This window comes from Saccopteryx bilineata, chromosome 3 (genome assembly GCF_036850765.1).
Source record: "Saccopteryx bilineata isolate mSacBil1 chromosome 3, mSacBil1_pri_phased_curated, whole genome shotgun sequence".
Taxonomy (NCBI): Eukaryota; Metazoa; Chordata; class Mammalia; order Chiroptera; family Emballonuridae; genus Saccopteryx; species Saccopteryx bilineata.
Window position 1 is genome coordinate 160,759,533 of NC_089492.1, and position 26,889 is coordinate 160,786,421.

Below are 26,889 nucleotides of genomic sequence, written 5' to 3' on the forward strand. Positions count from 1 at the left end.
GGTAATAGCAGAGAGGATGAGGGAAGCAGAAAGGTGGGGCCAAAGAAAGAAAACAGAAAAAAAAAGACCCTTGAAAAGCCAGCTGCCATTTCAGCTCAGCCCCAAATGGAAAGAAGTGCTAGTATATTCCAAGCGACTACCAAAAGACCCAGCCTACCAAGAAACCCACCCTAGACCAGGCAGGTTTTTTTCCTCAGCTCTGGACCCAAGCTCCCAGCTCCACACCTAAACTGGGAGAAGTGGTGACCTCTAGTGGTCAGTGACCAACCTGCAGGGTCTGTGGCTGACCAGGATCCTGTCCTTTTGACCTAGGCCCCTGATCTCAGGTGACTGGGGCTCACACATTAGCCTTACCCCGCCAAGACACCACCTGGGCTCCGAGTGCTGTTCCCTTCCCACCCTTCATTCTGACCACACACTGCTTAAGTAGGTGGCCCATATAGCTGGGTTCCCATGAGGACAATAAAGAGCCTGTTTCTCATTTGTCATAATCATATTTAATAAAAAATAAATTAGTTCTGGGGTAGGAACCATTTCAGGAGGTGGAGAGCAGGTGAAGGGGCTAGGATGCCTTATTCTAACCTTTCTCTTTTCATTATCTGACCAGCTGGTCCCTGTTCTGGGGAGGTAGTCATGCTTCCCGGGGTAAGGCAGGGTTGGCAATGGCTGACCTGCACCATCCTAGCTAATTAACCTGAGAGGTAAGGATAGAGAAACTAGGTAAGGGAGAAGGGGTCTGAGGATAAAGGGGCAGTTTAGAAGAGTGAGGTCTGACCATGAGAACTGAGGCTTAGGGCACAAAGTTGGGACTGATGGGGGGCAGGAGGGGCGGACGACAGTCGCTAAGCAGCTCAGATTACTAAGGAGCTGCAAACTTGCTTTCATCTTAGCCTAGAAAAGTCTCATGGAAACAGGCCTCCCTTCACCCATCCTTCTCAGCCTAACTTTTTTGTGAGCAGTGACACACACATCCATGTAGGGCCAGATACACATGTGGGACCGTATGTGTACATAGACCACCACACAGACCAAAACACAAGTATTGATAGTCACGGCCAGTCATTTTACACCTTCAATCACCCTGGGAGACATCCCTGCTGAGATTAGGACAAGCTGGAGAGCCAGAGGGTACAGAGCAAGCTGACTGAGGGGTGACTGATACCATGAGGAGAGGGTTTCCTGGACCCATTTCAGGCGGACTCTGGGGAAGACCGCTCCAGGGCGTGGGCACAAGAGCGGCAACAGGTGGCTGTGTAGTAGGGATAGACGCAGAGCCGGGCCTGTACCACCAGGGGGCAATGTGGAGAGCTGTCCTTGCATTGATTATCTGCGGACAGAGGAGGCCCATGGGCACTAAATAGTCACCAAGATCCACCCCTCTGGTGGAGGGCTGCCCACTCCCACTGACTGTTTCTCATTTCCACCCCACACTTCAGCTAACTCCATTCTACTGGTAGCTGGGGAGAGGGGGCTCTTTACCAGGCCGCTGGCTGCAGAGTTGGCTGTTACAGGGTCGTCTCCTAGAAGGCCGCAGATGAAGAGGGCATCGGATGCTGAGGGTCTGGTTGGCAGTCAGGCACTGGACCTCCCTTGTCTGCACTCCACCCTGGCAGGAGCGAGAACACTGGGGAGACCCCGGCTACTAAATCAGAGCTTTGCTGTGTCCCAGGTTCCTCCTAAACCCCAGTCCTCCCTGTCTGGAAAGAGGGTGTGAGCGGGACTGCCCTGGAGCATTGTGACATTGCAATGGGGAGGGCTAACCTGTCCTTCAGATGTACAGGAAGTGAGACAATGTGAAACTGCAGCTGGCCTTGTCCTGGGGCACTGATGGTTTTAATGAGAGGAGCCCCCCTTCCCTGGAAGTCCACACTGAGCAAGGCAAGAGAGCCAGGCACTCACCGGACTCCAGGGCGTAGAAAACCATCGGTCCTGGCAGTCCTGCCCCTGACAGGGCTGCAGGGCAGGAGGCCTAGGCAGGTGGGAACAGTTGCTAGGAGAAGTCACGTTGAACTCAGTCCCCAGTTTGGACACACAGATGATGTCTCTCCGCCGTGTGCCAGAACCACAGTCTGAAGAGCACTGGTGGAAGGGAAGCATCAAATGGACAAAGGGGAAAGAGTAGGGATCACTCTCAACTGCCCACAGAAAACCCACTGACAGGCAGCCCCTTCCAGCTCGCAGCTCACCTCAGTCCAGGGCCCTGTGTACCAGCACCATGTCATCTCACAGGGCCCCAAGCTGCAGGCCCGCATGTCTGGTGGACGGTTGCCTAGGGCACAGCTCTGCTCACTGGCTCCTCCTCCTGCTTCCTCCTGGCCTGCCCCACCGGCCTCCCCACTCCCCAGGCAGACTACAGAACGTCGCTGGATCCCTGTCCCACACTCTGCTGAGCACTGTTGAGAAGCAGAGCAGAGGGGCTGTGTGAGGGGAGGCTGCTGATGATGCAGAGGGGAGGAGACAGGGCTGAGGATCGATGTGTGTCCTGGGTCCAGACCCTGGGAGTTAGGGAATGCCCCAGGGATACCCCAGGGAAAATGCTGAGGTCAAGGGCTGTAGTGGAAGTTTCTCTCACTTATCTGCGTGTTCCCAGCCTCAGCAGTGTCTAGCACGTAGTAGGTGCTTGCTGAGGAAATGTTTATTGAACTGTTTCAGAAAGGCTGTGATAGGGTGTCTTGGGTGTGGGGCCCACCTTGGAGCTCCAGTCGCTGTGGAACCAGACCACAGTACAGGGCCCCATGTCACAGGCTTCTCTGCTGGGGGGCCGTGGGGGACCAGACGCACACTCCCGTTCGCTCACTTCGTCACCATTGTTTCCGACACAGCGTACCTGCCGGCTCCTCTGGCCACGCCCACACCGCACAGAGCACTGAGGGGATGAGGGGATGCAGGAAGCTGGGTCCAGACTTCCTCACTAGCCTCTAGCTCTGTGACTCTTTCTCTTTTTTTAATGTATAGAGAATGTTCTCAATCCTCTATTTTTTTTTTAAAGATTCTATTCTATTCATTTTAGAGAGGAGAGAGTGAGAGAGACCGGGAGCAGAGCTGGAAGCATCAACTCCCATATGTGCCTTGACCAGGCAAGCCCAGGGCTTCAAACCAGTGATCTCAGCGTTCCAGGTCAATGCTTTATCCACTGCGCCAGCACAGGTCAGGCTCTGTGGCTCTTGAACAAAGACTGCCTTAGATCCCTGGCTCAGCTGTGACGTGGCTTTGTAGGGTGAGCATGGGACTCTGGGCCCCAACCCAGGTTCAGCCTCTTATCTGACTTAAAGATTGGGGTTCTACAGGAGATCTTGTTTATAAAAAGTTTCTACTGATTAAAAAATCAGTTGGACTCAGTGGTAGAGAGTCGGCCCAGCATGTGAAGTCCCGGGTTTGATTGCTGGCTAGGGCACACAGGAGAAGTGCCCATCTGCTTCTCTGCCCTTCCCCTTCTCCTTTCTCTCTGTCTCTCTCTTGCCCTCCCGCAGCCAGGGGTCCATTGGAGCAAAGTTGGTCCAGGCGCTGGGGATGGCTCTATGGTCTCCACCTCAGGTGCTAGAAACAGAACAACACTCCCTAGTGGGCATGCCAGGTGGATCCTGGTCAGGCACATGCAGGAGTCTGTCTCTCTGCCTCCCTGCTTCTCACTTCAGAAAAATACAAAAACAACAAAAAAAGGAAAACTACTGCTCTAGCTCACTGGGGCTCACCCCTCCAAAAGCCTGCTGTCTGATCCTACTTACCTGGCTCCAGGGAGAACGAACCTCCCAACGGCCACAGAGGCGCAGCTGGCAGGTCTGGGTGACATTGGGCCGGGGGAGATGTCCACAACGCTCATGAGGCACTGAGGAGCCACCGCCCCCAAACTCCTGTCGGCAGCGTAGCTGCCGGTGCTGGGTGCCAGGGCCACAAGAGCGGCTGCAAGATGTCCACTCACCGGCCTCCCAGCTGTGATTATGTGCAGGGTGGGAAGAGAAAGAGACATAGATGGCATAAGAGGAGACGTGGGCTGCCATGTGAGGAGAGAGGGAAGCAGACTGGGGTGGGACCCTGGAGTTGGGGGCCTTGTGGGGCTCAGCCTGCTGGGATCTTCTGGCTACGAAACGTCAGCCTTTCTGATTGAACACTGACTGCAGCCGGGAGATCTGTGTTGCATGCAGAATGCAGGTGAGGCCCTCTGGTCAGTGAGGATGTGTTTACCTGGAGCACCTGTGTGTTCCTAGGACCATAACCCTCCCTTTGGGTCATACTTACTATGGGGGGCACAGGGGGCCATGGCAGGGTTCCAGGGAGGCTGGGGGCCTGGTGCCCACAGCACAGCTGCGTTCATCCAGTTCCTCTCCTGACTCACGAGAAATGCAGAGGAAGATGGGACGCCAAACACCTGAAGGGCATGAGATGGAAGCCAGGAGTGGCACAGCTCTGAGTCCAGTGTCAGGGGAGACCCACATTTGGCACAGAGCCAAGGTATGGACCCACAATCTAGGGTATGCGATCAAGAGTGCTGAGCTGGGGACTTGGGGACTTTTCCTGTGCCAGGAAAGAGGCTGGTGTGAGCTGCCGTACCTTTTCCACAGGATGCTGAGCACTCGGAGTGTCCCACTTGTTTCCAGAATCCGTTTGGAGAGCCCAGGGGCATCCTGGGATGGGGCAGGGCGGGCATCTGGGGGATCCGTGCCTGACGCTGGAGGGTGCCAGGGGTCCGAGTGGGGTGGGATGCTGAAGCAGGTGGGACCTCTACCCTCAAAATCTCTGTGCAGGGAAAGTCCAGTAGGCCAATCAGATGTTCCCACTGCCTTGGAGCTCACCTCTCGTCCTCTCCCTCTTCAAGGCTCAGAGTCTTACCAGGCTGAAGTTGGGGGACACGGGGCTTTGGGGTAGGATTCTCAAGGTTTGGAGTTGGTGAAGAGATGACATACTGATAAAAAACACCTAGGTTTTCCTCCTGAAAGATCATCTGGGGAGACAAAAAAAGAAAATGTTGGGGAAGCAAGGGGCACAACTCACTCACCTTCCCCCCATCTCTGCCCTCTGGGGGAAAGGCCCCTTCCCAGCATTCCTGCTACCATGGGCCCCAAGCTCACATAGACATCCACAGGCTGGGTCATGGGGCCTTCCGCTGACAGGCTCTCCCCCGTGCCCTCCTCTCGAGGGGGACGGCTGTACTGGAAGACAGTTCCTCCGGCTGTGTAAGACCCAGGAGGATCCACAGCCCAGTTTCCATTGATGATTGACCGACCCCCTGGGCCTCGAAGTGCTGGAGGCGGGAGAGTAGGTACAGGAAGTGAGTCACACTGTCCTCCAGTCCCACCACTTCCTGAACCACTCAAGAGCCCCCAAACCCCGTGCTCTCTTGGGTCCCCCCCCCTTGGAGTTTGTTGCAGCAGCAAGCGGTGTGAAGGGCAAAACCAGGAGACTAGGAATAGAATCAGGGGAGCCCAAGATTCGGGGATCCCAGAGAGCCCACCAAGGTAGTTGGAGCTGGGCCGGAGCTGGGCAATCTGGAGCCGGGAAGCTCCTGCAGGAATCCGCAGGATCTTCTGATAGCCTAGAGGGCCCCCACGGTCAGTGAGGTTCCCGGAGACCAGGTGACAGGTAGAATCATCACCCCCACAGACTCCACAGCCATCTGGCCGCCTGCCAGAGCCCAGGATCCCGTCACAGCCAGGGCTCTGGAGAAAAGGGGCGTGAGGCAGGGGCCCTTCAAAGCCAAACACTACCTCACACCTCAGGCTGGTCCTCTTGGGACCACTTAGCTCTCCATGCATCTTGAACTCTGCACCAACCATGAGGATGTTCCTCTGTGTCAGGCCCACCCCCCACCCCCCAGCCATCCACAGGGAAGCCTGGATGTGTCTGAGGGGAGCCTTCCTGCAGTCCGATTCTTGGCTTTGCTCAGCCCAGCTTGGCAGGTGAGAACGTTTTTCTTTTCTGCTTCAGTCTGATGTTTTGTTGTTGTAATGATAAGTGAGATTCTGTGTGTATTTGTGTGTGTCTGTGTGTGTGCATATGCACCTCATCCTCACCAGACAGTGTCCAGCCACACAGATGTCTAGGGCTCCGGGCTGACACAGGGTCCCATCTTGGACCTTTTCAGTGTGACGGACATAGAAGCGGAAGCCACGGGGACGACAGTTCAGTTCACAGCGTTGGGAGCCCTGAACTAAGAGACAGGGTAGGAGGGTGGTTAGCTGGGGTCCCTGGTGGGAGGTTAACTGGGAAAGGCCCCAGGCCCCTAACAGAAGCTTGGCTTATATTAGCTATTGGGCATCCTGGGGTTGCCTAGGTCACTGTGGATGAAGGGAACATGACAATTCTGTACTCTGAAAGGTTTATTTGAGGGTCACTTAGAAGTTGGGTTGGGTCAATTTAGGTCCCTGAGACCAGGGTTGTGAAGAGAGAAATACTTGAAACCTTTGATTATGTGCATTCAGAGCGCATGAGGAGTTATCTTGGTATCAGGTTGACATAGGCCTAAAATCAAGTGGATGGTGACTCGAAAGCTAGTGATATAACCCCACCCAGGATGCATGACATACCCCTACCCTGCTGTCACTACTGAACAGAGTCTCTCTGACTGTACCTCTTATGCCATGTCTACTTCACCTTCTGGCATAGATGTCTTCCCAGAGGAAACCAGTGAAGGGCACCTCTGGGCACATCCTCTCCCAACCTGACTCCTCTGCCACCCACCTATTGCCATCTGACCCCATCTGAAACCCTCTCTCCTTTCCAGGCCTGTGCTGTCTCTTCACCCCAGCCCTGGGAAATAAGAAAGAAAATATGACACAGCAGAAACACCAGGGCATACAGAGGAGAAACAGAGAGGTGGGTGTCTCCTGCTTCATCATCCCCAGTCTTAAGCCACCCTGTCCAGGGGGTGGGTGAGAAACCTCACCTTCTGTGAAAGGTTCCCACTGGTACAGCTGGCCCATGAACTCCTGGGAGTCAAAGGCTGCACACTGCAGGGCCCGTGGGTCTGGCTGCTCAGGGGGGCAGGGCTGAGGTGGGGGGATACAGAGGAGTCAAAGCTGGGGAGGAAAATGGGGGTGTGGATCAGGGCTGGGTTTGGGGAGTAGGGAGGAAGTCAGGTCCATGGAGGGGCTCCAAGGCCCTTACCCTGAGGAGGTCAAATGGAAGGCCCCTCTCCCTCAGGTCCAGATCTGACAAGCTGAGGACCCAGACACGGGTCAGGGAAGCAGTAATGGAGGGGAGGGTGTCCCAGGAAGAACTCACCGCTTGGCTGCAGGCTCTCAGCTGCTCATTCTCCCCAGAACATCTTGGGACAGGGCTACTGGGAGCAAAGAGGCTCCACTGGGAGCTGGAGTGGGGGCCAGCCCTTAGCAGAGGCAACCAGCCATCTGGGTAGTGGGGGGCAGACTCTGTGAGGGACCTATGAAGATTCCCCCCCCGTCTCCAGTGCTCCCGACTCTGTTGGCCTCGGCCCCGAGGGACAGAAAGGAAAGGATTAGGGTGTTTCTCAGCCACCTGGGCACTGGCCCAACCCTGGGAACTTGGCAGTCTTGGCTGAGGGTACATGTGGAAGGAGCCACTTTCTCTTGGCGAGGTGGTAGATAAGAGGGATTCTGTGTCAGAGGCCTGGGCCCTAAGCTGGGGTCGTCTAGAGACAGACTTGGTTCTAGAGGGCACCTCTATCTGAGTAGCCTCAGGGCCCAGAGGTTCTGCTTGAGGGACCAGGGTGTGAGTAGATAGAGCCATAGCAGGGAACTGAGTTTCAGGGGTGTGGTCTGCAGAGGACGGCTCTGTTCCTGGTGTCAGGGATGGAAGATCTGAGGTCTGAAAGAGCTCAGTTCTGGGTGGCCTCTGGGGGTGCCTGCGGTTCCGATGGAGTGGCATAGCAAAGGGCACTCTCCCATAACCAAACATTCCTGGCTTGATGGGGTCTCGAACCCTGGACCTGAGAAGGTATTGCAGACATGGGGTCATAGCTCTGGTTGTCTCTGGCCCTGCCTCCTCTTCCCTCTCCCCCTCTACTTCCTAGCACGAGAGATAAGCCCCTCCCCCAAGCCATGTGCCCTTCCTTCCCTTTCCTTTATCCAAAACCCGACCCCTTGCCCAAGACCCACCCTGTCCCTCACAGGCTCACCACTCACCTCCTCAAGCCTTGAATCTCCTGGTCCTCCGCTCTCCCTAATTGGGAAGCAGGACCTCGGAGTGGGCCACCTCTTCCCCAAGGCTGCGGCCTGTACAGGGGGAGGGTTTCTTGGGGAGTTTGGTGTCTAGGGCCCTGACTCTGGGGAAGCAGAATTTCTGGATGTCTTGGGGGCCGAGGTAGGAGGGATGGGCCCTGGTGGAGTTGAGTTGTAGGGAGCTGACACATCCGACCCCTGCGCTGTACTCCTGCGCCACATGGCTGGGAGCAAGAGGCCCACTGGTCCCAAGGACCCCAGATGCCCTCAGGGTCCAGGCCTTCTGCAGGAGGTGTCTGAGGAGCGTGTCCAGATAACACCTACGTGGACGAAAGGTCAGACAATATTAGAATGATTGTAGAGGGAACCGTACAGACTCTAGTCCAATGCTCGAGGCTCAGGGAGGTTTATTACCAGCCCAAGGTCACATTCAGTAGCAGGAGTATAATTTGGCAAGGAGTTAGGGAGTTGGGAAGAAGGGAAGCAGGGGGTCGCCAAGTGTGGGAGAAAGGGGCCCTGGCTCCTCAGAGGCTTTGGAAAATGGGGGCATGACTTGGAGCTATGGTAGGAGGTCAGGGGAGGTGAAAGGAACCCAGCCTCTGGTCCCTGGCTCACCTCCTGATCCAGGCAGAGCTGAGGGAGGGACAGAAACAGCATCAGACCAAATGGGGGCCTAGAAACCAAAGGCAGTGTGGGAGGATGTCAGATGGGAGCCAGAGTTGGTGTTTCGACACTGCCCCTCACCCCCAGCAGGTTCCCACATCCTGATGCCAACTTCTCAGAAAGCAGAACTTATTCATCTCTTCCCCACTGCTCCTTCCAGTGATGTCCTTTTCCTCACCTCCAGGGACAGAGCCATTCCTCCACCCAGGCAGCCCACTTCTTACCTGCCTGCCCACTTCTCCATCGCTCCTCCTTGATGGGGCAAAATAGGAGGGACCGGAAGTAAACACACTACTTAGGCATCTGGACTCAGGGGGTATGCTCTGCAGGGACAGAAGCCTGGTGGTTACCCCAGAAAGCTGGGGGTGGGGAGGGGTAACTCCTCAGAGGAACATCTCAAGTGAGGAATGGAGGAGTAGGGAAGACTGGCCCATCCCTAGGGATGAGTGTGAGAAGGCATGTTGCCCTTGTCCAGCTGCTGAGGCTAGAGGGAGGAGGGCTCAGATTCAGCCTCCTCCGCTCCACCCCGCAGAAACTTCTTAGCTCCTCCCTAGTCCCAGCTAGGAACTGTTTTGGGGCCAGCTCAGGCACCCGCATCTCTCTTAAGGTTGTCTTTATCTGGCTCCTACTCCTGGAGGATGAGGGAGACTCAGGTGAGGACAAGCCAGATGCCCCTCGAGGAGCTGACAAGAAGGCCTTTGGGCTTTCTGTTTCCTACCTGCCTCCCAGCCTTTTCTTCCCTTCTTAGCTAAACTCCATATGGAACACTCAGGCACTTGTCTGCTTGCCTCAAGCACTTTTAGCCCCGCGATAGACTAAGTGGCTAATGGTTTAGTCCCTATAAAAGCAGGTGATTTTCCCACTGCTATTTAACCTGCCCTTGGGGCCAGCATCCAGCATTGGTTCAATGAGGGCTTATTTCAGATGTGACTATGGTGGACTAGGGGAACCTGGGAAGGAGAGATGTGGCTACAGCTGCTGTCACTCCCCTATCACAGGCCTGCAATTCTGAAGAGCCCAGAAGTCTGTCCTACTAAGTCTAGCCTTGATCAATCAGGAAAGTGGAGCGTGGAATCCTCCCCTGGTCTCAATGCCTGACTCTCCCACTGTTTTCTCTTGCCCCACAGCCCCTTCCTGCTCAATACCAGCCCTTCCCATCCCCACTCTTCATCCCTCTCTTAGTTATGCTTTCCAGGGGAAAAAAAATGCTTCTGTTGGATCTGAAACACACCGGGAAAGGAGTCCAAGGGGCCAGTGCTGAGGTGGGCCAGCTCAGGGGCCAGAAAATGACAGAAGGAAGGGCAGGAATGTGCTTGGGGATAGCAACGCTCAGCACCACTCCCTCCCTGAGACCCCAGGACTTGGGAGTTTGAGGGCAAGATCACAATGGTTGAGGCTGACCTACAGGTCATCCCAGCTGCTTGGGGTTGGGAGGGATTGCTGATGGCTGCTTCTTCTCCTGGCTGGGCTGACCACTGAGGTCAGCTACTCCACCCTGATGGAAGGGACGGGTGGTAGTAGCTCCAGAGAAGGGCCAAAGTTCCACCTTCCACTCTCTGCCTGACTCAGTTATTTGAGGCTGAAGGGAAGGAGAGATAAGGGTGATGGTCACCGTATGTCCCTTCTCTGCTGCAAGGTCCCCTTTCCACTCTCTCTTTGCCTTTGCCTCTCTCTGCTCCTCCAGGTCTGTATCTCCCCGTCTCTCTCCATGGTACACATAATCCTATTCTGAGCTGGGTTTGGCTTTGGCAGTTCCCTGGAGAAGTGAGGGGTGGGGGTGGGGGTGACGTGAGCTCCTGGGGCCCCAGCCAGGCCTGGCTCCCTCCCTGGAAAAGTCCCACCCCAGCTCCCCTGCACAGCTGGGCAGGGGGGTGACAGCCCCTCCACTATGGAAACAGGACACATTTATGCTTTTACCCTTTTTCAAGTCCCTCAGCTGGTGAGTCTGGCTGCCCAGGGTGAGGAAAGAAGGGGTCAGAAGTGGGCAGGCTGGACACTAGTCTGAACAAACCTGGGCTCCTCCTGGCCACACCTCCATGCTTGCCAGTGAATATCAAAGAGGAGAGAGACCTGAGCAGGGCTAACCCCTTCACCTCCGGAGGGACCGACTGAGCTCTGAGAAACTGGTGGCGCTGCTGGGGAAGAGGGCTGGACAGCATGTTTCAGGGCTGGCATGGCAAGTCCCTATGCCAGGTAGAATGCCTTGATCCTCATTGGGCCCTCCATTCCTGGGTCCAGGAAGACTATCCCAACAGATGTCCTTCCTTCCAGTCATCAGGCTGAGCTAGATCACGGGCACCCATCTGCATCCCTCCCAGCGCTCCTGTCCCCCAACTCTAGGAGTGACGAGGGTGGTGGGGCACACAACCTCCAGGGGAGGGCGGGAGGCGCTGGCCTGTGCGACGAGGTCCTGGGTATGTTTTCCAACTTTACTATATGACTTAGTAGGAATTTTGGCTGCTTCTCCTCCCGGGTGACAGGGACCGAGTTCCACAGAGCCCCCTCCCCAGGAATTCGACCCCGGGGACTATAGGATCTTACGAGGCTGTAAGACCTGGGGACAGGGTCGTGGCTAGGGGGCGACCGCGGGAAGAAAGGAGCGGGGCGTCACAAGAGCGCGGGGCGGGTGGCCTAACGGGACCAGGGAGAGTGGGCGCCGGGGCCAGGGATCCCAGGGAAGGTCTGTACCTGCTCTGCGCGGCCCCGGCGGCCCGTTAACCCCTCTGCGCCCCAGCGCTTTCTCGAGGTAGCCTGGCTCCGCGGCGGCCACAGCGGCCCCTGAGCCGGCCTCTGGACACTGCCGCCTCCAGCCGCGGCTCCGCCCCCGCCACGCCCCCGCTCCGCCCGCCACGCGCCCAGCCCGCGCTCCTTGCCGGTCCCGGGTGGCGGCGGCCAACTCCAACCCCAACCCCTGTTTGCTAAGGCCACCCACTCGGGGTGGCGGGTCCACGGCTCCAGGGGGCGAAACCCCGGAGGTCCTAGCCGGTTTGGAGGCAGCCGTCGACCCTGGCACTGTCCGTGGGCCCTTGCACTGAGCCGGGCCGGGACTCGGGACTACAGGACCCTGGCCTCCCGACCCGCTCCGAGGGAGCGTTGCGAGCGCCGTGCCTGCCATGGCCCGCGGCCGCGAGGGGCGCCGAGGGGCTGGGTGCCGCCTGTCCCTGATAGGCGTGGACGCGTCTGGGCCCCAGATGGGGGCTGCGCACCCGGCTGGGCCCATGCGCCCCCAGACCCTCATGAGTCAAGGCCCCCTCCTCTACGCAGCCTCTCGTGCGAGCCCTCCGGCTCCCGACTTGAGTCGTGCACCGTGCAGTCTGACGGCTCCAGGACCTCTAGGAGCCTCGGTCTTTTCACCCATAAAATTTTACTCTCGTGCATACCAGAAGGAACGAGCTGATTAAGGAGTCACGATCTGGATGGATTTGTGAATCTCAGCTCCAGTGCTTAGTTACCAGCTCTTTGGTCTTGGATGAATACTTAAGTCTTTCTGTACTGCAGCTTTCTCATTTGTAAAATGGGGCTAATCTGATACATATTATAAACTTGGAAATATGTCTATATTCACTCCCATCCGGAAGAACGCACCCCATACTCAGAATATGCAGTGGCACGTGGGTTGGGTGGGGTTCCGGGTTGGGGAGGTAAAAACAGGCTTTCACTTTTTATTACCTATATGTTCATATGTTGTTTGAACTTTTTTTTTTTTTTAAGATTTTACTTATTGATTCCAGAGAGAGGGGAGAGAGAGAACTGAGGTAGGGGGAGGACGGAGAAGTATCACCTCAAGATTGCTTCTCACATGTGTCTTTTTTTTTTTTTTTCATTTTTCTGAAGCTGGAAACGGGGAGAGACAGTCAGACAGACTCCCGCATGCGCCCGACCGGGATCCACCCGGCACGCCCACCAGGGGCGACGCTCTGCCCACCAGGGGGCGATGCTCTGCCCATCCTGGGCGTTGCCATGTTGCGACCAGAGCCACTGTAGCGCCTGGGGCAGAGGCCACAGAGCCATCCCCAGCGCCCGGGCCATCCTTGCTCCAATGGAGCCTTGGCTGCGGGAGGGGAAGAGAGAGACAGAGAGGAAAGCGCGGCGGAGGGGTGGAGAAGCAAATGTGCGCTTCTCCTGTGTGCCCTGGCCGGGAATCGAACCCGGGTCCTCCGCTCGCTAGGCCGACGCTCTACCGCTGAGCCAACCGGCCAGGGCCTCACATGTGTCTTGATTAGGCAAGTCCTGGGTCCAGGTGGACGCTCTATCCACTGTGCCACCACAGATCAGGCTATGCTGTTTGAATTTTTAGCAAGTATTATAAGTTATGTTTAAAAGTAAATACTATATCCCTGGCCAGGTAACTTAGTTGGTTAGAGCATTGTCCTGCTATGCCAAGGTTGCAGGCAGATCTTGAGTGAGGGCACATAAAAGAATCAACCTATGATGAATAAATAAATGGAACAACAAATCAGTGTTTCTCTTGCACATGTGCACACACTCTCTCTCCCTTTTTCTCTAAAATCAATCAATAAAAATAAATAATATCTATTAAATGGCTGACATAAAGTAGGTAATAAATGCTCAATACTATTTAAAAATTTTTATTTGCCATTTACTCATGAACCACGGTTGTGTATTTTTGGTCTACTCAGTATTTTAAAGTGTTTTTTTCAGACTAGTTGACCATTATACTTCATAACTTCTCTAACAACATCGTACTGTATCCTCACAAAATAACAGGGTCTTCCCACCTAACGTTCTTGAGTACCTTAGGCACTTGCTGATGAGGGTACAGTGAGATGACAATCTCTGGCCTCAAGGAACTGGGTCTAGTTGGAGACATACAGAAGCAATGTTATCTCTGAGAGATGAGGGAAATGAAAATATAAAATGCTTTTGCAGTATAAGAATATTGTATCCTTATTTGAAGTTCAACATTCATATCTTGCTTTCTCAATAAATACCTAAGTTATTTTAAGATAAAGACCATACTGCCTGACCAGGTTGTGGTGCAGTGGATAGAGTGTAAGCCTGGGATGCAGAGGACCCAGGTTCAAAACCCGGAGGTCACCAGCTTGAGCATGAGTTCACCAGCTTGAGTGCGGAGTCACTGGCTTGAGTGTGGGATTATAGACATGACCCCATGGTCGCTGGCTTGAGCCCAAAGCTCACTGGCTTGGCTGGAGCTCCCCGCCCCCATCAAGGCACATATGAGAAAGCAATCAATGAACAACTAAAGTGCCAGAACAAAGAATTGATGCTTCTCATCTCTCTCCCTTCCTGTCTGTCTGTCCCTATCTGTCCCTCTCTCTGTCTCTCTGTCTTTGTCTCTCTCACTTAAAAAATATATATATAAGGACCATACTACTTTGTGTCATATTTTTTTGTATTTTGCATTTGTGTTTTGTATTTTTCTATTTGCAAGTTTAAAAAAAATTGAATTGGAATGTTATAGAACAGACAAATGAGTCCCAGATGCCCAGACCTGCTTTCTCAGCTTTCCCACCCAAGCTCAGAGGATAAGCTGGCTGGGGACCCCTGAGACTCCTATGATTTTGTGGAGATGGAGGACAATATTGCTAGAGTTTCTGTTTTTCTATTTCTGTTTCTCAAGAGAAGTTATAAAAGACCTTGGTTTTAAAATATTGAAAAGTCACCAAAACAGCAACAAATATTTAAGACACCAAGTATACCCCATGAAACATGACTGTTGGTCAGATTTTCCTGCAGGCCTTAAGTTTGTGCCACTCCTTAAAGTAGCCTCAGTCTTGGTCCTGTGTTCCTAAAGAACTTGGGAAGATAACAGGTTAATACCCCCTCTCCCCACCAGGAGCAGTTTGTCAAGGGACTGTTGGTGAGTGACAGTCCTAACCAAGAGATATATTTATAGTCCTGGACTTGGAGCGGGAAGCCTCTTAGCTCAGACCTCAGAGTACAATGCAGGTGATGAAATGCCCAGTCCACAGGGCAAAGGAAGATATTTTAGGTCAGAGAACTTTCAGTGCTCCCCATCACCCCATCGGTATGCAGTCCTCTACAAGGAAGCAAGGAGAAGAAAGTGGAACTGAAGACAAAAGAGGGGAAGGGAGGCTGGGAAGACAGAAAATGTCTACCTTTGACGTTTGTAACTGCCATAAACTGAAGGTCAGAAGTAGCCCTTTCCCTTAAGAAGTGGTTACAGACCAAAGAGCTCACAAGATTTAACACAGCTGTCACTTCTCCTGACTTGGTGGTCTGAAAATATTGTATAAAGAAAAGAATTTTCTGTGCCTCAGCAACTTGTAAAGTACCAAATAAAATTTGTAGACACTGTTTCAAGGATAAAAAGAAGCTTAAAAGATTATGTAATGAGTAGATGTTCACCCAAAAGTATTGCTAGAGATAGGACCGATAAAGGACAAATTGCAGGGCCAGGCTGAGTATTTGTCTGACTTTGAGCTTATGCAGTGATTTCTTGTTGTCAATAATAATAATAAGCCTGACCTGTAGCGGCACAGTGGCTAAAGCATCGACCTGGAATGCTAAGGTTGCTGGTTCAAAACCCTGGGCTTGCCTGGTCAAGGCACATATGGGAGTTGATGCTCCCCGTCCCCCCCCCCCATCTCTCTCTCTCTCTCTCTCTCCTCTCTAAAAAATGAATAAATAAAATCTAAAAATATATAATAATAATAATAATAATATAGCTGACACATATATAAGACTTACCCTGTGTACAGTCTTCATCATAACAGATTTGGAAACAAAGACAAAGAAAAATTCAGTAATTTGCCCCAAATCTCACAATTAGAAGCTATTATCTGTATATGTTGTGTGCAAGTGAAACATTAAAAAATTTAGCTTAGCCTGACCAGGCGGTGGCGCAGTGGATAGAAGGTCAGACTGGGATGCGGAAGACTCAGGTTCGAGACCCCGAGGTCGCCAGCTTGAGCATGGGCTCATCTGGTTTGAGCAAAAATTCACCAGCTTGGACCCAAGGTCACTGGCTCAAGCAAGGGGTTGCTCAGTCTGCTGAAGGCCCGCGGTCGAGGCACATGTGAGAGAGCAATCAATGAACAACTAAGGTGTCGCAATGCACAACGAAAAACTAGTAATTGATGCTTCTCATCTCTCCGTTCCTGTCTGTCTGTCCCTGTCTATCCTTCTCTCTGACTCTCTCTCTGTCTCTGTAAAAAAATTAAAAAAAAAATTTAGCTTAGTTCGTGTAATATTTTTTCTGGAAGTAAAGTAAGGAAGTTGTATTTGTGTTGAATTAAATAACATTGCTACCTAATTAATGTTTCCTGTGAGACGTTCCTACTCCAACGTAATACTGATGGGTACAGGTGGGGCCAGAAACTGATGAGAATCTGTCCTTTTTTTTTTTTTTTTTACAGAGACAGAGAGTCAGATAGAGGGATAGACAGGAACAGAGAGATGAGAAACATCAATCATTAGTTTTTTGTTGCGCATTGCAACACCTTAATTGTTCATTGATTGCTTTCTCATATGTGCCTTGACCACAGGCCTTCAGCAGACCGAGTAACCCCTTGCTCGAGCCAGCGACCTTGGGTTCAAGGCTCAAACCAGATACCAGATGAGACCTCGCTCAAGCTGGCGACCTCGGGGTCTCGAACCTGGGTCTTCCGCATCCCAGTTTGACACTTTATCCACTGCGCCACCGCCTGGTCAGGCGGAATCTGTCCTTTTGGTTTGTGCTCCTAGCAACCATTTTCAGAAAGCCTGGTGTTTGGCCTGACCTATGGCGGCACAGTGGGTAAATCATTGACCTGGGATGCTGAGATTGCCGGTTTGAAACCCTGGGCTTGCCTGGAGTTGATGCTTTCTGCTGCTCCTCTCTTCTCTCTCTCTGTCTCTCTCTCTCTCTGTCCCCTCTCTCTAAAATGAATGAATAAATAAATAATTTTTTTTTAAAAGGTGACCCATTAGCCTGACCAGGCGGTGATGGCACAGTGAATAGAGCGTCGGACTGGGATGTGGAGAACCCAGGTTCGAGACCCCGAGGTCACCAGCTTGAGCACGGGCTTATCTGGTTTGAGCAAGGCTCACCAGCTTGAGCCCAAGGTTGCTGGCTCAAGCAAGGTGTTACTCAGTCTGCTGTAGCCCCCTGGTCAAGGAACATATGAGAAAGCAATCAATGAACAACTAAGGAGCTGCAACGAAGAATTGATGCTTCTCATCTCTCTCCCTTCCTGTCTGTTTGTCCCTATCTGTCCCTCTCTCTGACTCTCTCTGTCTCTGCCACACGGACATACACACACAAAAAAGGCTGGTGTTTGCCTCTCTGCCATCATGATTTGTTCAATTCCTTTGTTCCAGAGGAGCCAATCCATTCCCAATTACTATACACCAGGCTGGCCTCCAGCCATTGATTCCCAATGTCCTGTCACGTTATTTCACACCGTTTTTATTTATTTGTTTATTTATTTATTTATTTTTACTGATGCCATTCTTCTGACCTATGCCAGAAGAATCGGCTTTGCCTTGGCCCAGTTAGCTCACTCCACAACAGTATGATTGTGCACAACAGCCTATTGAGCCCTATTCTCTACCCTTGTAGAGAATCCCCCCCCTAGAAGGGGGGGACCACCTGGCCATGTTTACCTTTATGTCTACTACCTCACCTTGCACATAGTAGGTATTTAGTAAATGCTTGGGGGATGAGCCCATGAATGCGAAAGGGTGAACACCGCTTCAGCTCTGGCCACATTTCAGCACTTTCTGGTTGTTGTCTCACCGTGTCATGGCTGAGCTGGCTCTAGGGTGATGAAATGATGGAGAAACAGGATATGACCCATTGGGTGAGATGCGGACTAAGATGTGGATGGATATTCTGGTCTCCTAGAATTTGGTCAGAAGCTCCCAAAGCCAGAATTCTTCTTGATTGGATTTCCAAATTTTAATCTACTAATGTCTCTCAGCTGGTCCTGGGCTCCTCGGTGACAGACTTTGCCTGGGCACCACCCTGAGCCATGTGTCTGTCCATCGGCATTCTGAAAACAGGAAATGTTCAGTAAATGTTTATGGAATTGAATGAATTGATCAGATATAACCTTGACAGCCATTAAGTTTCCAAAACTGTCCATACTTCGATCCCTGTGTTAAGTGGTTTGAACCCAGGTGCACATCTTTTTTTTTTTTCTTTTTTTTTTCATTTTTCTGAAGCTTGGAAACGGAGAGACAGTCAGACAGACTCCCGCATGCGCCCGACCGGGATCCACCCGGCACGCCCACCAGGGGCCACGCTCTGCCCTCCAGGGGGCGATGCTCTGCCCATTGTGGGCGTCGCCATGTTGCGACCAGAGCCACTCTAGCGCCTGAGGCAGAGGCCACAGAGCCATACCCAGCGCCCGGGCCATCTTTGCTCCAATGGAGCCTTGGCTGCGGGAGGGGAAGAGAGAGACAGAGAGGAAAGCACGGCGGAGGGGTGGAGAAGCAAATGGGCGCTTCTCCTGTGTGCCCTGGCCGGGAATCAAACCCGGGTCCTCCGCACGCTAGGCTGATGCTCTACCGCTGAGCCAACCGGCCAGGGCTCAGGTGCACATCTTATAGGTGGGTTTGGGAATCATGGCCATGAGCTAGCACTTCTGGGTGAGGCCTCCAGATGTTTGAGGATATTCACTGTCTGCTAAATTGGGAAGACTTCTTAGATGATATATTTCCTGTTATAGTTTCAACAAACTATATATTTAAAATCTGATAAACAGATTTTAAAAAAATATAATTTTATATTTTCATCAATTTAAGAAAGAAAAAGAAAGAGAGAGAAAGAGAGAAACAGAGAGAACCATTGATTCCTTGTTCCACTTAGTTGTGCACTCATTGGTTGCTTTTCATATGTGTCCTGACTGGGGGTCAACCTGGCGACTTTGGTATGTAGGGACAATGCTCTATCCACCCAGTCAGAGCTACTAATAGACAGATTTAATGAAATGGTACCCCCATCACCAAGAATGAGAACATTTAGACAGGACTTATCCCTCTGACACAAGCCTCCGCTCATTCCTATTCTTAGGATCTTAAAAAGTAACAATAGTACCCCACTTATCTACTTCACAGGCTATGGTAAAAGTAAAAATGATAGCATGTGTGTGAAAGCCATGGGTTATACAGAAAAGTAAGCCAGTGTTGGCCCTGGCTGGTTGGCTCAGTGGTAGAGCATCGGCCTGGTGTGTGGAAGTCCCGGGTTCGATACCTGGCCAGGGCACACAAGAGAAGCGCCCATCTGCTTCTCCACCCTTCACCCTCTCCTTTCTCTCTGTCTCTCTCTTCCCCTCCAGCCAAAGCTCCATTGGAGCAAAGTTGGCCCAGGCACTGAGGACGGTTCCCTGGCCTCCGCCTCAGGCACTAGAATGGCTCTGGTTGCAGCAGAGTAACACCCCACATGGGTAGAGCATTGCCCCCTGGTGGGCATGTCGGGTGGATTCCAGTTGGGCATATGTGGGAGTCTGACTCTCTGCCTCTCTGCTTCTCACTTCAGAAAAATACCAAAAAAAGAAAAAAAAAAAAAAAGAAAAAAAAGAAAAGTAAGCCAGTGTTATGATTAATAATGCTGTTCAAATTTATTTTTAGCTCATATGCCACACAGATCAAGACTTTGCAGTGTGTGAAGACTTACAGCTGCCCCCTCGTGATGCCAGAGTTCTTTGCTGTTTCAGATGCTCTCTCAGTGCCCAGCATGACTCAGCAGGGAGGTGCCAGCGACAGAACACATGTTAACATGTTCCCACAGCAGGCTGTGTGTAGTGGCCCAGCCTCTGTGCCAGGGGTTGGAGAAAAAAAGTGATGTTGCCATTTGGGCAGAACCTGTCTTCCTGACTAAGAAATTTGGAAGCAGATACACCACTAGGATTGAGTCCTGTGATGTCGTCCCAGCTTGGCGAACGCCTTGTGCCTTGCGGTTCCTGGACCAGAATGTGCAGTGCTGTGACTGGTACAGGTTTAGCAGCTGCTAAGGACAAAGATGCTCTGGGGTAACGGGGCGGAGTCACAGAAAGGGCAGGTGCTACCTAGTGGTGGCAGGGACGAGGCTTGAGGGCTCCAAGAATTTTGAGAAAAACAGAGCAACTTATTGTTTTGTTCTTGAGTCTGGAATTGCACTTAATGTACTGGCCACACAAAGTACTATGACCAATTCCAAAATCAACTGCAGATGTGAACGAGGAGCAGGAAATAGTGCATTTTGTCCCAAGAAAGGAAGGTGGCAGAAGCCTATCTTCCCTCCTCAAAGAGGCTCCTACAGGAGAATGAAGGTCCATGTGATCATTGAGCCCAATTTCCAACCTCTCACCTAATTCCAGAAGTAAATTAACAATTTTTTCTAAGCAAGGCAGAGTAGCAGATTCTGGAGATGACGTGGGCCCTAGCTGTGGCTGGAGGAAGGTGTTCGTTTCAGAGCGGAGTAGGGTTCCATGGGCCGGAAGCTGAGCAAGTTACTTCTACCAACTGAGCTCTAAGAAATGGTTTCTTTCTCCTGTGGGTTGTCACTGGAGACAGAGGACTCAAACTCTAGTACTGCCCTAAGAAGGGACAGTTCTCCCTAAATGAATCTTGCTCTTGTGCCTAGAGAAAGCCAGTTCCTAGGCATGTCCTAGCCCAGTGGTGGTCAACCTGGTCCCTACCACCCCCTAGTGGGCGTTCCAGCTGTCATGGTGGGCAGTAGCAGAGCAACCAAAGTATAAATAAAAAGATAGATTTAACTATAGTAAGTTGTTTTATAAAGATTTATTCTGCTAAACTTAGCGAAAATCTGACATAAAGTACTTGGTAATTAACTATTATTATATGCTTTAACTTGCTGTAACTCTGCTTTATAAATTTTATAAAGTAATGTTACTTCCCTACTTTATAAATCACCATTACTATGGAACTGGTGGGCAGTTAGAAAATTTTGCTACTAACAGAGAGACAAAAGTGGGAAGTAGGTATAAAAAGGTTGACTCCCCCTGCTGTAGAGAAAGCCAGTTCCTAGGCATGTTCTAGAGAAAGCCAGTTCCTAGGCATGTTCTAGAGAAAGCCAGTTCCTAGGCATGTTCTAGAGAAAGCCAGTTCCTAGGCATGTTCTAGAGAAAGCCAGTTCCTAGGCATGTTCTAGAGAAAGCCAGTTTGGTGTCAAGTTAATCCTGACAGACTGTGCAGAAGGCCTAAGAAAGGTAAACATTAAAGGGTAGGAATCAGGGTACAAAACTCAAAACTGTGGCCAGAGAGGCAGACAGGGCAACAAGAGGAGAGGCAAGAATTTCATACATACCAAGGACTTCAGTCAGATATAGAAGAGTCAGGGCAAACTTGAAGGAAGGCAATGTGAGTTGAGGCAGAAGGTCCTGCATGTTTGCTCCTCTGACCATAAGCCCAGGCTCATCTCAGGGACCTCAAGGGCCCTGAGTGGATAAAGAAGGAGCTGTGTCTGCTCCTGGTGCTAGAGAGGGTCTCCCATTTCTGCTCACAGCCTTCCCTGCTTTAGGAAGTTTCCGGATCTGGTCCCACTCTGAGCCTGGCGTTCAAAGCCTTGCCCTGTGGCCAAAGTCTGCCACATCCATGCCAGACAAGCCGAGACCCCAGCCAGGGCCTCTTTTCCTGCAACGCCCTCCTCCTCCTTCTCCTTGGAACTTGGAACACCTACCCTCCAAGCCCTAGCTCCGTCTGTTTCTGAGTGAGCCCCCACCTGCTAGGGCCACCTCCCTTCATTTCTCTCCCCAGCTCAGACCCCTGGCCACAGCACCTCTCTCCAGGGCAAGGTCCCTCACTTAGGTGTGCCTGACAATTGCCCATAGGGGTTATAAAAATACAGGTGCTTGGCCCCCAGTCTGGGTGATCTCATTCTTGACCTCCATAGGGGTTCTTCACCACACTCAGGTTTGAGGCCCCTCGTCTACACCACTTCTTGGAAATTTGCCAGTAAGCCAGGAACTAATTTGGATCTTGGAACACAAGTATGCAGGAAACACATTTTAATTTATTTCTCAATAACCTCCTAATTTCTGTTTCAAAAGCTCCTTCCCTGGAGCAATGGAAACTTGTCAGTTTAGGGGATTCCCATTTCACCTGCAGGTGTTGCTTCTCTGAGGGAGAAGCAGACAAAGTCGTGGTGCAAAGACCAGCTCTTTTCTTCTCAGCCTCTGATGTAACCAGGGTCCAGCTCGCTCCCGGGAGGAGTGAGGTGTGCGTGTGGGGGGGATGAGGGCTGGCAAGGCAAAGAACCCAGTGGAGGGAAGAGGTGGGAAGGAGTCTACTCAATTTATTTAAAACTGAAATCTTCTCCCTAAACCAGCTTTCTCTCCTGACTTCTCTCCTCTTGTTGGAATTGTTCTTCAAAGTCCTAGAGTCATCTTTCCCTCTTTCTCTCCTTATTCTGGAATAGTATGGAACTTTAGGAGTCATTTTGGACAGTTCCTTCATTTTACTGGTGAAGCGATCGTGGCAATTTCTGGAAAACCCAGAATTAGATACCAGATCATGTCAGAGACATGAAGTCCAGTCCTCTTAGCCCAGAGACATCCTGTCCTCCACATAGTATGTGCTTGCGTTCATTCTCTGGCTACCACCTGACTGAGTAGGATCACAGTGACAGTGATCAGTACAAAATGTGTGTCACTTTGCTCATAGCATCTGTGGGATGCCTTCTGCCCTTTTTGCCTTCCCTCACATCCTACTTATCCTTCTAGGCTATCTCAAATGCTACCTTTTCAAGAAGCGTAAGTGGCTTGGGCATGACCTCGCCCTTCCAGCTGCATTTGACACAGTAACCCACACGGCTGATGGCACAGTGGGATTATGGGCAGGCTGCATCCTCATGCTATTAAGTTTCAATAACTGGATTAGAAATTCCTAAGAGAGGGGCCTCGCCTTGCATGTCTGGGTTTCCCTGGCAGGACCTGGCGTTGAGGACTACCTGATAATATTTCAGTCACCACTTACATGGCATATGACCATGAGGGGAAACTTAAGCAAAATGTCTGGTGTCCCCAGTGAACTGAGGACAAAACCTGAGAAGGAAATGTTTAAGCAAGCTCCTAGAGTGGTTGATGGTGAGGGCAGGACCTGGCACGTCAGCCCGGTAGGCACCTTGTTGCAGAACAAGGGGGAGGGTTGTACATGCTGAGGACTGACGTCAGGCAGAGGAAGGCAGTGGCTCATGGAGGAGGAGCAGGTTGCAGCAGGATGAAACCACAGGCCGAGGGTCATCTGCCCACACATGCATAGATAGATGGGCTTGACTGACTGTCGTCGCGGGCCCCAGTGGGATTTCTGGGACTTTCTGGGGCTGAGAAATGTGTTGGTCTCTGCTCAGAAGCCTCATGTTTAAGCCAAAACTTGGGCTCCCCAGCTTCCCAGGCCTGGCTCTGGCCACTGCTCCAACTAGTTTCTCTTTATGTCCTGTCCCCAGATGGGCTCTGCGGGCTCTGGCAGTGCACAGGGCACTCTAAACTCAACAGTGAGGCTTCCACCTTGGGCATCTTGCAACTGTTTCCCAGTCTCTGGTACATAGTGGGTGCTCATTACAACATTTAGCGCAGGGGTCGGGAACCTATGGCTTGCAAGCCAGATGTGGCTCTCTTGATGGCTGCATCTGGCTAACAGAAAAATATTTAATAAAAATAATAATAACATTAAAAAATTAAAACATTCTCATGTATTACAATCCATTTATTTCCTACCGCTAATGCTCATGGTTGCAAGTGGCTGGAGCCAATCACAGCTGTCCTCCGAGACAACACCAAATTTTTATTGGATAATGCATAACGTACACAGGTTGTTGTATGGCTCTCACGGAATTACATTTTAAAATATGTGGCGTTCATGGCTCTCTCAGCCAATAAGGTTCCCGACCCCTGATTTAGCAAATGAATTGTTATTTTAAGGTTAGCTCCCTGGGGCGTTGCCTTTGAAGCCCTGATGAGTCAGTGCAGGGTAAACATCAGAAGGAAAACCCGGTTCTGAGATCCTCACTGTTTTTGTCTCACCTGGACACCTGAGACCAGTTCTATCCAAATCCACTGTTTGGCTTTCCTCTCCTGACCAGGGTGTGGGAGTGCAGGGTGGGGAGGAGGCCTGGACCTAGTCAGGGATTGTTTTGTGAGCCTGAGGAGGGGCAGTCATGCCCAGGGCAGCCTGTCATTTTCTCACGTCCTCACGCAGGTCCTGTCCTCATCTCAGTGATTGGTCACAGCCCTAAACTCCTCAGTGTTCATGAACGTCCTAGTCTCCCAGGGCGGTTCAGATTCATCATCTCATTTGTTTTACCCCCAAAGGCCTTTAAGGTGGCGATAGGCCGGCCAATGCTGCTTTCCTATCAGATCCTTTAAGGTGGTGGTAGGCCGGCCAATGCTGCTTTCCTATCGGATGAGGACAATGAGGCAGGAGATGCCACTTATGTGACTTTGGAAACAGAACCAGAGCCAGAACCCAAGTCTCCAGGCCCCTGGCCCAGCACCTTCCCAGAGTCTCCCTGAGCACGCTGGGGCAAGGAGAGGGGTTGGGAGGCTCAGCCAAGGTTTTTGGGTGCCAGTGCCCCAGCAGGAAGTTCTCACACCTTTATCCAAAGTGACTGCAGCCATCTGGAGCTGGGAGGACTGATGAGGTGCAGGCCTCCTCTTATTTTATGGAGGAACACCCCTTACCCCAGGAGGTGGTGAGCTGCTGGTGCCACCAGTTCCAGGAGTGCAGAGCTGGGGAGCCCAGTTCCCCAACTGTAGGCCACAGCTGCCCCACATTGGACTGGATCCCAGCATACAGACCAGTCAGGACCTACACTTTTGTTCTCCGGTTGCTGGGCTCCAGATGGGATCTCACTGATGCAAGACTGTGAGGCTTTCTGCAAATCACTTTGTTTTTATAGATGAGCAGCTATGGGCACAGTGTTTCCAGGCTGCTTGGGGCACATCAAAGCTAGCCAACTAGTTTGTGAACGGGGGTGTCACCAGGCCACTGCCTCAGAGTTTTGTGGGTTTAAATGAGATGGTAACACATAGCTTTAATGGAACAGTTTCTGGCACACAGTAAGTCCCCACAAATATTGGCTGGAATTATTACTTAATTGAGTTAGAAGACTGGCAGTGATATTTTATTTGCCTATGCAAATATAAGTGCCTATGCTGACAACCCAGAGGTGACCCTGGAGGAAGCTATTGAAAGGTTTCAATTGTTCCACAGCAGGAGAGCAGCTCTGTGGTTTAATTGACCTACACAGAACCACCCTGGTATCCTCCCCTTACCAGACCATGAGGCTCTGGACTGTTCTACACCCTGCCAGCGATCTGTCATCAGCAGCTTCCTCCACTCCCTGACTCGTGGCCCTGGATTACTGAGGATTTGAACATCCCAGGGAGGTGAGTCTCTCTGCCTACCGGCTGATCGCTGAGAACAGGTGGGCCCTGAAGGCCGAGCCAAGCCTGTTTGTGGGGAGGAAAAGCAAATCCAAGCCAGAATTTTGGAGAGGATTAGAGAAAACATGCCCATCTCAGCCTCCATCTGCCCAGCTAGGACTGGGCACGGCTACCAGGCAGAGCGAGAGGAACTTTTACTCAAAGAAAAATGACTCACCAAGACTTTAGGAATGGACCCTTCACAAAAGCAGCTGAGGGACACATTCAAATCTGAGCCCAGGCCCTGGCCGGTTGGCTCAGCGGTAGATCGTCAGCCTGGCGTGCGGGGGACCCGGGTTCGATTCCCGGCCAGGGCACATAGGAGAAGCGCCCATTTGCTTCTCCACCCCCCACCCCCTCCTTCCTCTCTGTCTCTCTCTTCCCCTCCCGCAGCCAAAGCTCCATTGGAGCAAAGATGGCCCGGGCGCTGGGGATGGCTCCTTGGCCTCTGCCCCAGGCGCTAGAGTGGCTCTGGTCGCGGCAGAGTGACGCCCTGGAGGGGCAGAGCATCGCCCCCTGGTGGGCAGAGCGTCGCCCCTGGTGGGCGTGCTGGGTGGATCCCGGTTGGGCGCATGCGGGAGTCTGTCTGACTGTCTCTCCCCATTTCCAGCTTCAGGAAAAAAAAAAGAAAAAAAAATCTGAGCCCAAAGCTCCTGGCAGGATTGGCAGGGTGCTATGCTGAGGAGTCCTGGGCTTCTCTCCAGGAAAATGAGGGCATGGGCAGAGGAGGCCAGTGTCTTCAATGACCTGAGCAAAGGGCATCTCCAGGGGCTCTGTTCCAGCCACTCTCTCAAAACAGAGCACTTGGCACTTGCCGGGCAACACAGCCATCTGTGGGCTCAGGGAGGTGTGGCCCCCTGCCTTCCCGCCTCCCTGTTGCAAGCTCTTGAGCTTGAGGCTTCTGAGCACAGGATAGGGGTGCGGTGGGTCAAGTTAGGACCAGTGAGTCTGTCCCTGCTTCGCCCCGGCCACACCAAGACTTTGCAACTTCCTCCCCGCCCATCGCTCTTCTCCAGCCTCAGTCCTTTAAGCTGAAGCGGGTTTTTAAAAATAGATAAAGCATGTGGCACACAGTGAAGTGTCTCCCTCCCCCGCCTGTTCCGTTAATCCAAGGTAACATCTATGTGTTCTTGCTAATAGCCACACATGCTAGCAGACAAGTCAGTTTTCTCCTTTTCTATCTTCTTTTGTTCACAGAAACTCCTTTGAGTCTAAAAGAGCTTTGTTTCTTCCCTAAAATACTGTGCACACATGAAAAAATAAATAGTGTACAATTTCAGGGGGTTCCACACACCTGTGGCCTGTTTTGTCCTATTCACCAAGGTGTTCTGGTGTGGCTTATAGCAACTAGGTCTGATTACAGTCTCTCTCTTTAACACCATCCCCCTATATACTGCAGCCCTACTTCTGGGGTCTTCACAAAGTCTACAAAGAAGTTCTTCTAAGGCCTTGAAAAAGCAGTTGAGGCAGTCCAGTCATTCAGTGCCTTCTTCCAGTAACTTCCTATTACATTTATAATAAAATAAAATCTAAATTCTTTTTTCTTTTTCAGAGAGACAGAGAGAGAGAGAGAGAGAGAGAGCACGAGTGACATAGACAGGAAGGGAGAGAGATGAGAAACAGCAACTCGTGGTTATGTCACTGTAGTTGTTTATTAATTGCTTCTCATACATGCCTTGACCGGGGTGGGGGGCTCCAACCAAGCCAGTGACCCCTTGCTCAAGCCAACAACCTTGGGCTCAAGT

At 51.8% G+C, this 26,889-nt stretch overlaps 1 protein-coding gene across 2 annotated transcripts; it reads right to left on the reverse strand.

Annotated features, from left to right (window-relative positions):
• Nucleotides 1-461: 461 nt before the first annotated feature.
• On the reverse strand, nucleotides 462-11,605 carry ADAMTSL4 (ADAMTS like 4). Of its 2 annotated transcripts, XM_066268035.1 has the most exons (18): nucleotides 11,484-11,605; nucleotides 9,020-9,118; nucleotides 8,748-8,805; nucleotides 8,097-8,452; nucleotides 7,219-7,900; nucleotides 6,881-6,983; nucleotides 6,009-6,145; nucleotides 5,450-5,654; nucleotides 5,067-5,239; nucleotides 4,828-4,939; nucleotides 4,549-4,734; nucleotides 4,237-4,366; nucleotides 3,726-3,930; nucleotides 2,690-2,866; nucleotides 2,187-2,393; nucleotides 1,900-2,079; nucleotides 1,480-1,624; nucleotides 463-1,327 (listed from the first exon to the last, which is right to left on the reverse strand). In XM_066268035.1, the coding sequence occupies exons 2-18, from the start codon at nucleotides 9,037-9,039 to the stop codon at nucleotides 1,191-1,193; spliced, it is 3,213 nt and encodes a 1,070-aa protein (XP_066124132.1). In that variant the 5' UTR covers nucleotides 9,040-9,118; nucleotides 11,484-11,605; the 3' UTR covers nucleotides 463-1,190. The 2 variants fall into 2 exon arrangements, with proteins under 2 accessions (XP_066124133.1, XP_066124132.1); XM_066268036.1 differs by lacking the exon at nucleotides 2,187-2,393 and having other exon boundaries at nucleotides 462-1,327.
• Nucleotides 11,606-26,889: the final 15,284 nt, after the last annotated feature.

What these genes read in the sequence shown, in the direction of transcription:
- ADAMTSL4 (XM_066268035.1), bottom strand. Translation starts at nt 9,039, where the DNA reads ATGGAGAAGTGGGCAGGCAG. An exon ending in GGCCCCCTGTGCCCCCCATA is followed by an intron (nt 3,931 to 4,236) that starts GTAAGTATGACC and finishes ACATAATCACAG; the next exon opens with CTGGGAGGCCGGTGAGTGGA. An exon ending in TTTCTACGCCCTGGAGTCCG is followed by an intron (nt 1,625 to 1,899) that starts GTGAGTGCCTGG and finishes GGGTCTCCCCAG; the next exon opens with TGTTCTCGCTCCTGCCAGGG.